The sequence below is a fragment of the Thamnophis elegans genome, chromosome 13 (genome assembly GCF_009769535.1).
Source record: "Thamnophis elegans isolate rThaEle1 chromosome 13, rThaEle1.pri, whole genome shotgun sequence".
Taxonomy (NCBI): domain Eukaryota; kingdom Metazoa; phylum Chordata; class Lepidosauria; order Squamata; family Colubridae; genus Thamnophis; species Thamnophis elegans.
Genome location: NC_045553.1, coordinates 26,141,932 through 26,154,905, shown reverse-complemented (window position 1 = coordinate 26,154,905; position 12,974 = coordinate 26,141,932). Strand labels below are relative to the sequence as shown.

The following is a 12,974-nucleotide window of genomic DNA, read 5'->3' as shown; positions in this document are numbered from 1 at the left end:
TGGATTCATATTTTGTTGAAATATGAACAAACATATACAGTGGTACCTTGATACCAATCATTAATTGGTTTCGGGAGACATGATGAGTAACAAAAACAATGAATAACAAAACACAATTTTCCCTTAAGAAATAATGTAGTGAGTCACAAGGCAGTCGACACCAACAAGGTTCTAGCTTGTATGTCCAGTACTAAACAAACAATGAGTACAGGGACGTAATTTTCACATCAAAGTGTGTTGAGTATCAAATTTGATGAGTCTCAAAGCAGTTGAGTAACAAGGTACCACTGTCTGGCATTAAGGTTTGAAATATTTTTGCGACCATAAAGTAATGGCCAAGAGCCAATTTGGTGTAGTGGTTAATGTGCTAGTCTAGAAATCAGGAGACTCTGGGTTAAGGCTCTTAACCCACATATTAGAGTCTTTGTTGTGGGGAAATTGCAAGAAGGGCTGGTGCCCTTCTATCGCTGCACCAGAGAGAGTATTTTAACTTGCTGCACCTTTGTATGCTTTGCCAATTGCACAGTGGCAGATAGGACAGCACTCCAGAGGGTCAACGTCATTGCCCAGAGGGTCATTGGTTGCCCTCTCCTGTCTTTGGAAGAACTTTATAGCTCCCGCTGCCTTAAGAAAGTTCAAAACATCCTTAAAGATTCATCTCATACTGGGCACCCTTTTTTTGAACTATTACCATCTGGCAGATGGTACAGGATAATAAAAACAAGGAGAAATAGGCTGAAAAACAGCTTCTATCCCAGAGCAGTACCTATATTGAATTCTATTGTATAGTGCAATATCAGGTTTTCAATTTCAATTATATAGAATGTAAAGGATGTATGTTTGTGTTTTTATTTTTATAGTTATAATGTACACTGAAGACGGCATTTAATTTCATTGTACCATGTACAATGACAATAGAGTAAACAACTAACTAACTAGTTCACTGTCTTGAGTTGCATGAAATAAAAGCAGGATGTAAATTAATAAATGACATTAGTTCCACCTCCCAGTATGTCTAACCCATAGTGGTATACTGGTATTTAATGGTCTTATTGCAAGTTGGTTACTTACTATTCTTTCTCTTTATTAAGGGATCAATACAATTAGTCGTTTGCATTATCACAGGAAATAAAGATGATTTGTACAGGGCCATTAAAAGGCTGTGTAACGTACATAATCCGGTTCCTTCCCAGGTACGCCAAATAGTTGTCTCTTGAGCCTGTAAAAATGCTTGAATTACTGATGGTGATATTACTTGTTTGATCACCTGCCTTTTTATGAAGAGCCTCCGAAGTGTCTTTGAGGCCCAACATGAGGTGTAACAGGAAACAGTTTATACTGTTTATATATACATAGTTCGTATATGAGCTTTGGACAGTTTTGTGTTCTAGTGATTTAGAGTTTTATGATGTTCAGATATTAGTCAATGTTTAGTAACGAATGTCAACAATGTTTAGCTTTTCATTGCGAATTGAGAATTCAATAATTAATAAACGGATCCTTAAAATCAGATTTTTAAAAAAATGTAAATATGGAGAAAACCTGGTTAAACCCTATATTTTTAATAACTTAAAGGTGTTATATTCGGAAATATGTTAAATATTTTTTGTTGAATGGTGGCTTAATTTTTTGTAAAGGGGGGGGAAACGGTGCTTACTTTAAGCAATAATCTCTTATTGCCTTGTAAATATATTAAAACTCACAGCTTGTAATTAGATGTGGAAAAATATGAAATTTTAACAATTTTGATTTTTGAAAGGGCTGTTTCTAACATAAGAAATATTTAAATGCCCTTCTGATTTTAGTGGAAGTGTTTCACGTTTTGAAGTTAGAACCCTTCTGATGAAGTTAGGAAAGGGTACTCCTGATGAAATTAAGCTCGAAGTAGAATGGCTTAAAATATATTTTATGCAATAATCAAACTGAGAATTGTTGAAAGAGAAACATTTGTTTCTTGTCCAGGCATTTATTAATTCCAATCATTAATTGCTACAGGTTATTAATGTTCGAACCATTACAACCCAGTATACTAAACTTAGAAGTATAGCACAGAAGATTCTGTTGCAAATTAATTGCAAGTTAGGTGGAGAGCTGTGGGGTGTGGACATTCCATTGGTAAGTAATACTGACATTATTTCTCTTCAGTGAAGCTTAATTCAGTAAGAATAATAATTCTCTAAAATAATGTTGCACATTTTATGTATGAATACTTGTGTTCTTTACGTGGCACTATTAATATCCATCTTTCTCAGTTCCTTTCACTTCTCTAGACATCCCCCTTCACTTAATTATAACCTGCTGAAAGTTGGGAGCCTTGAAAAGAATATGTCAGGTGGAGAACAGTGGTCAGGGTCATTTCTGTCCTCTTACAGTTTGCTTGGATAAGATGCTTTTTCAAAAAGAGACAAGTGAAGCTGTACAAAACATCCCACCAAAGAATTCAACTGATATGCTTAAAACACATTACCATATTTTTCGGAGTATAAGACACACTTTTCCCCCATAAAAGATGAAAATTTGGCTGCATCTTATACATCGAATGTACCCCACCCAGCCACCGACCCCCACCCTTCAGCCTTCACGTTTTATACCTGGTCCAGGCTGCAGGGTTTGCCACAGACCATTGCTTCCTTTGTGGCTTCTGTTTTTGGCCTCTGCGCGTTGTGTTTTCAGCCTCTGAACGCTCTGTTTGAGACCTGTTGAAGGCTGCGGGGATCACCAGAGTACATTGCTGCTGATCGCCACCTCCGCGTATCACATTTTCAACCTATCTGTGTTACGTTTTCTAGTGGCGAGGTGCTTTGGCGATCCCTGCAGCTTTGAACAGGTCTCAAATGGAGTGTTTGGAGCTGAAAACGTGGCAACCCAGAACAGCTGCTGCTTTGTCTGACCACATCCGCATTTCGCCTGCTTTACTTACTGGAGTTCCCTGCAACGAGCAGCCCCAACGAAGCCCACATGCGCGAACACAACCTGCAAACTAATGTGCTGAAGCTGACCAGGCTATTTGCTAAGGACACTAGCCAGATGAATACCGATAGATGCTGGTAGGTGGAGGGAGATTTTTTTTTCTTATTTTCCTCCCCAAAAATTAAGGTGCGTCTTATACTCTGAAAATACGGTAATATTAGCCTTAATCCTATCATCCACTACTATTTAAGAACAATTATTTACGCATCAAGAATGACCCCCCCCCCAATGGCAACTGTTGCCACATTTCTAATGAGAGCATCAACCAGAAGCAGAGATCCATGCTAGCCAGTTTAAGATTAAAGTTATGGAGGTTTGAGGATGTAACAACAACGGAGTCAGGTAGAGCATTCCAGGCATTGACCATTCTGTTGCTGAAATCATATTTTCTGCAATCAGGTTTGGAGCGAGTTACCTTAAGTTTGTATCTATTGTTTGCCTGTATATTATTGCGTTTGAAGCTGAAGTAGTCATTGACAGGTAGGATGTTGTAGCTGTCAGAGTTTTGGTAACGTGACTATTATTATGAGATAAACCCAGGAGCAAAACTCAGCACGCAGAACACAGAGCCTTTAGACAATTAATAGTGGTTTATATATACATAAATACAGACAAAGACATGGTAGATAAATTCCTTACCACTCAGCTCGGACACAAGGAGAGAAATGAGATACACAACGAGAGAGAGGGATGCCCTATAATGACAACCTATATATAGACACCTCTTTAAAAAGTAAATGACTTGTGTGGACCCTACCAGAGACTTAAAGAGCGATACCATATATTGCTGAATCATCCTCAGTGCATCAGCTTACAGTTTACAGTGTACAACCTTACATCAGCTGGCAGCTATTAAATCCTCATTACCTGACAATAGCAGACAATTTTATGTACTACGCTTAGGTCAGACCTTAGGCGGCGTAGTTCTAGGTTGTCCAAGCCCCAAATTTCAAGACTGGTGACATAAGGTGTCCATTGTGAACAGAGGAGTGGAGGACTCTTCTGGTGAAATACTTCTGGACTCGCTCAATTGTGTTAATGTCCAATATGCAGTGTGGATTCCAGGCAGATGACTAAGTCTATTATTGCTATTACAGAAGAGAGCTTTCTCTTGGAATGTGAAAAGTAGAAACGCTACTGTCTTTGGCAGTGTTTGCTGCCTGAAGTGCTTATACGTAAGAAAATGGATAACACATTAATGTATTTGAATAGAGAGAAAGTTATTTATCATGTTTTGTTGTTAAACATACCAAAAATGTCAGCTGTGAAAATATCTTGTCATGGTCCTTTTATGGAAGGTGATAAGAAAAGGGAGACGCACTCTTACTGTAGTCATCAGGAGTCAAGATTAACTTGAATTATTGGCTGAGCCACGGGGAAACTCCCATGCTATTAAGACAAGTGCCCAGTATTGTGCAGAGACCAGGGCCCCAAAAGTAGTGAAGTAGGAGAGGGATTGCTGTTTTGCAGGCCTCTATTGAGGTTAGAAATGACAGTCCAGCTTGCTTGCTTACTGTTTTCCCTCCCGTATTCTCAGGTTGGATGCACAAGAGGGACCTATTATCCAGGTCATGGTTGCCCCAAAGGTGCTTTTTCAAGAGGCAGTTGGACTTTGTTTTTCCCCCCTTGAAAATGTTTCACTTCTCATCCAAGAATTGAAGAATCTTCTTGGATGAGAAGCAAAATCTTTTGAAGGCGGGGGGTGGGGGGTCAAATAAAGTCCAATTGCCTTTTGAAAAAGCACTCTTATGTTTAATGGTTAGAACACCAGACTTAGAGACCAGGAGACTCTTGAGTTCTAATCCTACCTTAGACACAAAAGCCAGCTGGGTGACTTTGGACAGGTCCCTCTGTCTCAGCCCAATTTACATCGCAGGGTTGTTGTGGGGAAAGTAGAAAAAAGGAGAGTGAGTTATGTCCACTGCCTTGAGTTGTTTATAAAAATAAATAAATGCAGGTGTAAATAAAACAAACGGGCAGGAAACCTTTAAGCACACCCTTTTGTCTGCCTATCTAGCTGGATATCCCTTGCAGATGTGCATGTGGGGAGTAACATCTTGTTCTTCCTTCCAGAAACAGCTGATGGTAATTGGCATAGACGTGTATCATGATCCCAGCAGGGGGAAGCGCTCAGTTGTGGGCTTTGTGGCAAGTATCAATCCGTAAGTGTCCTCTTTAAAAAAAAAAAAAACTTTAACACAGGAAAAGAACTACAGGCCTATATCATTATTAAATGTATATAAAATATTTGCACCAAGCAGAAAGATTAAAATGATTCTTGAATAAATTTATCTATCCAGGACAAAATGGATTCTTAACCAAAAGACAAATTAAAAACAATGTTAAGATTTATTCTAGATATGCTGGACTACTATAAAGTGCACTCTGAAAACTTTTTGGCATTCAGATCTATGGGTCTGTTCTAGGGCTGGGGCCCTTGCTTGAGTTCACATAGAATGGCTGAATGGCTGTGGAGATTCTCAGTCTTCCAGGTCATGGTTCCCCCAAAGGTGCTTTTTCAGGAGACAACTGGGCTTTCTTGTTCTTCTTTTGAAGATGTTTCGCTTTTCATCCAAGAAGCTTCTTCAGCTCTGACTGGATGGTGGGGAATGGAAGGATTTATATCCCTTGCAGACAGCTGGTCATTTGCATCCTTTTAGAGGGTCCTTGAAGCACTTGGAGGTTTATCTGTGTCCACAAGGTCACCTGAGTGGTGCAAATGGTTCCTGTAGTCTGCAATTTTTTTCTCTGGAAATCCATCCCTACTCCCACACCATTCAAAGGGTGTTCATCCCAAATTGTATGGCTAAAAGTCTGTAGAGATTCTGTCATCCAGAAAGGTGCTTTGTCAGGAGGCAACTGGACCAAAGGTGCTTTTTCAGGAGGCAACTGGACTTTCTGGTTTTTTTGGGAGGATGATTTGCTTCTCATTCAAGAAGCTTCTTCAGTTCTGAAGACTGATTTCCAAGAATTTGATACTTCTGGTCTTGAGGTTAAAATATGCCCTGGTGATTTATATATTCAGTTTTTTAAATTTGAAAACAATATCCTTCCTGTCAAAAGTTAGGCAGCAGCTTGGCTTATTTCTGAGCTAAGCTTAATTCACAGATTCCCCTGCTCAGCCTTCTTCTCCACCCTTCTTCCTTGTGTTCCACCATCACTCATCAGCTGACTTCAGAAAGAGAATCCTCAATCTTCCCTCTCTTGTCTTGGATATGGAACCAATTACAGCAGGTCTTAATCCTGATCATTTCCCAGGAGTCACTAATTTCACGGGGTTGGGGAGAGTTTTCTTCTCCTGTGCGCTGCTTGGGGAATCCAAGCATGGTTAACTTTGTCCATTAGCCTAGAGACTGAGTTACATAATTGTTGACCACGCCTCCTCTGACTGGATGGGTCACTTTTTTTTAACTCAGTCCAGCCTGAAGAGATGTATATCAATTTCTCTCTAGACTAATCGACAAATTCTCAAGGATTCCATGGATTTGTTTTCGTTCCCTTAAGTGTGTGAGTAGTTTAGCTAAGGAATTTATGGCACCGAATGAAAAATGGCAGTTCGCTGCAGTTGTAGCACTCACCTCGTTGCGATCGCCCTCCGAGGCTCTAGTGACTGAAGATTCGGCAGTGCAGGGACCGCGCCGCCGCTTGCCTTGAGCTTTGATCAGGGGTCAGTTCACCGCTCTTTCAGCTGCCGCGTGCGTTTGGGGTTGGTTCACCGCTCTGCGTCGCCTGATTCAGGGAACAATCTGCCCTGACCGGCGTGGTCTAATTTCCTGATTCTTCACCATCATCATTGGAGAACCCTCGGGCCACTTAGCTCGCCGCGTGTTCGCTGCGGCGCTGGCAGGCTCGCTGCACAGCTGGCAGCTGCGGCTATTCAAATGGCACATTTTGAATGTTGCGCTGAAATTGCGGCCGCCATTTTGAGCGCCCTGTTTTCACGCGCACGAGACAGCAGCATGGGGCATGTCCTCACTTTCGTGCCAGGCAGCGACGTTACGCCAAGGGCTCTCTCCCTCGTTCCCTCTCTTGCTTGGTCATTCAGCATGAGGAGGTTGCGTGTAGCAGTTCTGAGTCGCATGGTGCAGTTAGCTATCAGAGTGAGATCAACCTTTGGTGCTTCAAACGGTTTGACTCGGTGGAGATTGAGCCTTTTCATTTACTCAATTGTAATAGCATGGCAGATTTACCACTTCCCGGAGGTACTGTAGAGCCTATTAATGCTCCCCAGCCCCCGATTGAGGCTGAAACCACTCCAAGGGCTAGCAGGGCCACCACCAGGGCCTCCACCCAAAAGCCCCGGACCTCGTTTTCGGCTCCAGATAGAGCCTATAAACGCAAGGATAAATCCAAACCGTCGGAAAAGCCCTTTGGGCCGGCTAGCGGCTCGCCCCCTGTGCTAGTCCCTCAGTGGATTTCTTCCACTTCCCCCTTGCATATTCCTGGGAACCAAGGTTGGTCTCCTGAGCTGCCTTTACCTCCAATTCCAACCTTAGAGGAGGGGGGATTGGGGCCTCAATCCCCTCCAAGTCTATCGGAAGTAAGCCTGGCCTCGGCCCCCACACCCCCACGTGCTGGGCCTTCAGCCACCTTTACATCTACTGCTGCAGTCCTGAGGCCTGCAGAGGCCCAGGACCTAGGCCTTTCCCCAGAATTATACCATGTGATTTCTGCAGCAATCTCCAAGGGTTTAGATGCGGAGTTACATCGTAGGGTTCAGGGCCCCAGGTCTGCTGCTGCGCCTGCAGATTTACCTAATCTTCAGGCAGACCCACCTTCGCCTCTTACCTCAATTTATAGTGAGGATTCAGCCTTGGTGGAAGAAGGGGAAATATTAGACATTGATTTTTCAGACAATGAAGGGATGGCTCAGGACCAGTTTACTTCTTCTGGCTTATTCCAACCTACTTTATTTAAATCTCTGTTGTATAAGGCGAAAACTACCACTAACATGGGTGGAGCTGCCACGCAGGCCAGCACTGCAGTTGGTCTGGATGCAACAGAACGTTTATTTGCTGAACAGGTGTCAGAACAGGAGGTCATTCCATTCCCTAAGTTGTTCCTCAATATTGTTCAAAAGCAGTGGGCACAGCCCACTGTAGTTACCCCACCCAGCAATGGAGATAAGAAATTATACACTTCCACCCTGGAATTGGAGGGTATCCTCCAATTTTCCACAGTGGACCCTCCTATTGCCGCCCTTGCCTCACCAGCCTTGATTCCATTGGAGATTTCTGAAGGGTTGAAAGCGGAGGACCATAAGGCTGAGTTAGTCATTCGGAAAACTCATCAGGCTGCGGCCTGGGCCTTACGTGCTGCTACTGCGGCATCCTTCTTTAATAGAACATCCTTGGTCTAGCTCAAGCAACTGCAGGGTAGGTTAGGCCCTGATGACATGCGCCTTCACCAAGATATTCCCAACCCGATGGCGGCCTTGGAGTTTTCTGTGGACGCTACTCTTAATGCAGCGAAATTCGCATCCTGAGCCGTAGTTTCCAATGTAGCATCCTGGCGATTACTGTGGCTCTGCCATTGGCAAGCTGACATTCACTCCAAATAGTGGCTGGCTTCCACCCCATTCAAGGGCGGGGCATTGTTTGGGCCAGCTCTTGACCCAATTCTCATTGAGACTAGGGATAAGCGCAAGATGCTCCCATTCACCAGTAGGCGCGCTGACAGGAGGCAATAGCCTTATAATAGACGCCAGCCCTTTCGTGCAGGCAACTCGGGCTTCAACACCGCCCCCTATATTCCCCATTATAACAGACCCTTTACCCAACCTCAGGACAGGGGTCAGGATCGTACCGGAGCCATAGATAGTGGTCGCCAGCAGAACCAGGCACAACCTCAGGCTGGGCTGCCATTTCGTGGAGCCGGCAACTGGTCCTTTCGGAGGTACTGGTGACTCACAGGGGGAGGGGCCTATCAGCGGGCATCTTCTAGACTTCGCTCACCAGTGGGCGGAGACCACATCCAACGCTTGGGCCCTCCAGGTAGTAAGGCTGGGCCTCACTCAAGAGTTTCTCTCCATCTTCCTGAGGCGATTCATCAAGTGCCCTGTACCCAGGTGCCAAGTAAAGAGGCGTCCAATGGATGCCGAGATACAACATCTCTTATCCATCAAGGCCATAGAGCAGGTTCCAAAGGGACAGGAAGGACTAGGCTTCTACTCCATTTTATTCCTAGTGCCCAAGAGCTCGGGGGGGATGGCGGGCCATTCTAGATTTGAAAAGGCTCAATCTGTACATAAAGTATCAAAGGTTCAAGATGCAATCCCTCAAAAGCATCTTGGCATCCATCTGCCAGGGCGACATGATATCATCAGTCGATATCAAGGAGGCGTACCTCCATGTGCCCATCCACCCGGCACACCAGAGATTCCTACGCTTCCATTTTGCTGGGCGCCATTTCCAGTATCGGGCCCTGCCCTTCGGCCTATCATCAGCCCCCAGGACATTCACCAAACTCCTGGCAGTCATAGCGGCATCACTTCGTTCAGTGCCCATACGAGTGAATTGTTACCTAGATGACATCTTGATCCTATCCTCATCACGGCACCAGGCCCTCCAAGATCTCCACTTCACAATGGACACTGCAAAACCACGGATTCGTCCTGAACCTCCCCAAGAGCCACCTGCAGCTGACCACGTCGCTGCTCCACCTGGGGACCGTCATCAATTCAGAGACGTGCAAGGTATCTCTGTCTCAGGACAGGCAACAGAGCATTCAACATCTGGTGAGTGAAGTGTTAACTCAGAGACTCTTACCACTGGGAACCCTATCTCAGCTACTCAGGAAAATGATTTCCTGTATAGACATTGTTCCCTGGGCCCGGTTCCATGCCCGCCCACTTCAATGGTTCCTGCTCCCCTTCCAAAGGGCCCACACCAGCTATTCCCAAATCAAGGTTCGACTTCCACCCAAGCCTCTCAGATCTCTCCGGTGGTGGACCTCCTCCAAACTTCTCAGGGGGAGCCCGTTGAAGGAACCGGACCGCATCCAGATCACTATGGATGCCAGCCTCTTCGGGTGGGGAGCCCATGCCTTGGACCGAGTTGCTCAGGGCCGCTGGTCGGATCACGAGCTAAGAAACAGTATCAATTGGCTGGAGCTTCGGGCCATCTGCCTAGCCCTCCACGAAGTCCGGGACATAGTAGCAAACAACATACTGTTCTGGACCGACAATGTGGCCTCCAAGGCGCACGTCAACCGCCAAGGGGATACCCACTCCAGATCCCTGATGCTGGAGGTGGAGAAACTGCACCACTGGGCGGAGGGCAGACTGTTATCGATTCGGGCGGAACATATCTCAGGCATTTCCAACACACAGGCAGACTGGCTGAGCCGAGCCACTGTGGACCAGGCGGAGTGGCGTCTCCACCCCGCCCTCTTCCAAGAGCTCTCTCGCTGGTTCGGCCAGCCCGAGGTGGATCTCTTTGCACGGCCTCAAAACTCGCAACTTCCCCGGTTTTACACCAGGTACCAGACCCCCGGGGCGGAGGGCGTGGATGCTCTCCGCAGCCCGTGGCCGGCCTTCTCTATGCGTTTCTGCCTCTTCCGATCCTTTCGCTCATCATTCAAAAGATCCTGGCGGAACAAGCAGAAGTCCTTCTGGTGGCCCCGATGTGGTCCCGGCGCCCCTGGTACGCCGACCTCATGCATCTCTCAATCTCACGCCCGTGGAGGATTCCGGACAACCAGATCCAGCTCACCCAGGGAGCTCTCATTCACCCGAACCCCCAGCTGTTGCAGTTAGCCGTGTGGCACGTGAGCGGGCTATTCTAACTGGACTTCATTACTCTAGCAAGGTAATTGACACTATTCAGGCGGCCCGTCGTCCATCCACGACTCATATTTACGAGGCCACCTGGCAGGCCTTCTGTAGGTGGTGCCGTCGTGCCGGGGCTGACCCTATTAAATCTTCGGTGTCTCAAGTGTTGGACTTTTTGCAAATGGGACTTGACAAGGGCTTACACCTAACACTTCGTAGACAGGTTGCCCATTGACTCAACACGCACGGGTCATATCTTTTCTGAAGGGTGCAGCTAACATCAGGCCTCAGACCGTGCACCGTTACCCTACTTGGGACTTGTCGCTGGTACTCAGGGCTCTCACAGCCACACCATTTGAGCCCATCCAATCAATCAGCCTCGTTTGCTTACTCTTAAGACAGTGTTCTTGGTGGCCATTACATCGGCCAGGAGGGTGTCTGAGCTGGTGGCGCTTTCCATTCGCACGGACCTCTGCATATTCCACCCCAATAGAGTTGTCCTCTGCCTGGACCCGGCCTTCCTTCCAAAGATCAACACCTTGTTTCACAGGACGCAGGAGCTCATCCTCCTGGACTTCTGCCCCCGCCCTTCCCATCCGCAGGAACGCCAGTGGCATCACCTGGATGTGCGCAGGACGCTTCGGCACTATGTGAAATGTACAGCGTCGTTCAGGAGGTCGGAAGCACTTTTTGTATCCTTTCAGCCTTCTTCCACGGGGCAAAAGGTGTCTTCCCACACCATCGGCCGATGGCTAAAGGCATGCATCACTCTTGCTTACGACAGCCAGTCCCGGCTGGTCCCCAGGCACATCACTCCTCACTCTACCAGGAGCACGGCTACCACAGCGGCCTGGGCTACGCAAGCCTCAGTGGAGGAGATTTGCAGGGCGGCTACCTGGTCGTCGCCATCACCATTTATTAGACATTACAAGGTTGACATGTATGCCTCACCTGAGGCCTCCTTTGGGCGGCAAGTGTTGCAGAGGGTGCTCTCTTCTCCAGAGGGCCCTGACTAGCCTGGCTCCCGCCCTGGAACTTAATTGCTTTGGCATGTCCCATGCTTGGATTCCCCAAGCAGCGCACAGGAGAACGACCGTTGACTTACCTGAACAGTCCTTCTATGTGCGCTGCAAGGGGAATCCAAACCTGTCCGCGGCTTCGGCTGGCCAGGGCTATTTCAGGACTCTGACTTGATGACTTGACTTTACTCTGGACGTGACTGTTGATACCTCTTTCTTGGCTACTGCCATCAGTGAATTGATACACATCTTTTAACGGCTGACCTTCATACAAAACTGACCCATCCAGTCAGAGGAGGCGTGGTGAACAATTACGTAACTCAGTCTCTAGGCTAATGGACAAAGTTAACCATGCTTGGATTCCTCTCGCAGCGCACATAGAAGGACCGTTCTGGTAAGTCAACAGGTTGTCTGTAGATATTTTCCCAGCCCTCTTTTTGGCTTGTGCAGTATACAGGCCCTCAATGGAAAGCAGGTATATATGGACTTGATGATACATAATCAATGAGCAGAAAGGGATTGAGGTTCATATTGGATGAAGGGAGTAAGGGAGATTTTTGCCTAATTTTAAAATGAGCGGCAGAAATATTCAAACCTTTTTTTTTTAACTTTTCCATTGTTTTCATTGGGTTTACACCCCAATAGAATTGTTTGAATTCCTTTCGCAGAGTGTTTTTTTAAAAACTTTATTAAAAAATTTGGCTTAATGTTGAATTGAGAGGTTTTATGCTTTGCATTAACATGATTAATATCATATCCTTTTCTGCCACCAGAATTGTGACACAATGGTATTCCAGGGTTTTATTCCAGACGCCTCATCAAGAAATAATAGACAGCTTAAAAGTCTGTTTAGTAGCTGCTTTGCAGAAATTCTATGAGGTGAGAAATGAACTATTATTTTCCAATTCTCTGGAATTTATAGAGAAGCATGTCCAGATTAGCAATTTTGCATATTTTTTTTTGAGAAGGTACATTTGTTTCATTGTGCTATCTTTACAAGTAGTCCTCAACTTACGACCACAGTTGAGCCCAGCATTTCTGTTAAGTGAGACATTTGCTAAGCCAGTTTTGCCCCATTTTACGACTTTCCTTGTGACAGTTGTTAAGTGAATCATTGCTGTTGATAAATTAATAATTTGGTTGTTAAGCGAATCTGGCTTCCCCATTAACCTTGCTTGTCAGAAAGTCGCGAAAGGGGATCACAAGACCCCAGG

At 45.8% G+C, this 12,974-nt stretch overlaps 1 protein-coding gene across 1 annotated transcript in view; it reads left to right on the top strand.

Moving 5' to 3' along the window:
* Window positions 1-12,974, top strand: part of PIWIL2 (piwi like RNA-mediated gene silencing 2) — a 39,229-nt gene that overhangs the window by 21,609 nt on the left and 4,646 nt on the right. The window contains exons 15-18 of the mRNA XM_032229716.1: window positions 1,092-1,193; window positions 1,996-2,115; window positions 5,044-5,132; window positions 12,534-12,639. Of these exons, the coding sequence (XP_032085607.1) occupies window positions 1,092-1,193; window positions 1,996-2,115; window positions 5,044-5,132; window positions 12,534-12,639 (417 nt within the window). The remainder of the gene's footprint in view (window positions 1-1,091; window positions 1,194-1,995; window positions 2,116-5,043; window positions 5,133-12,533; window positions 12,640-12,974) is intronic.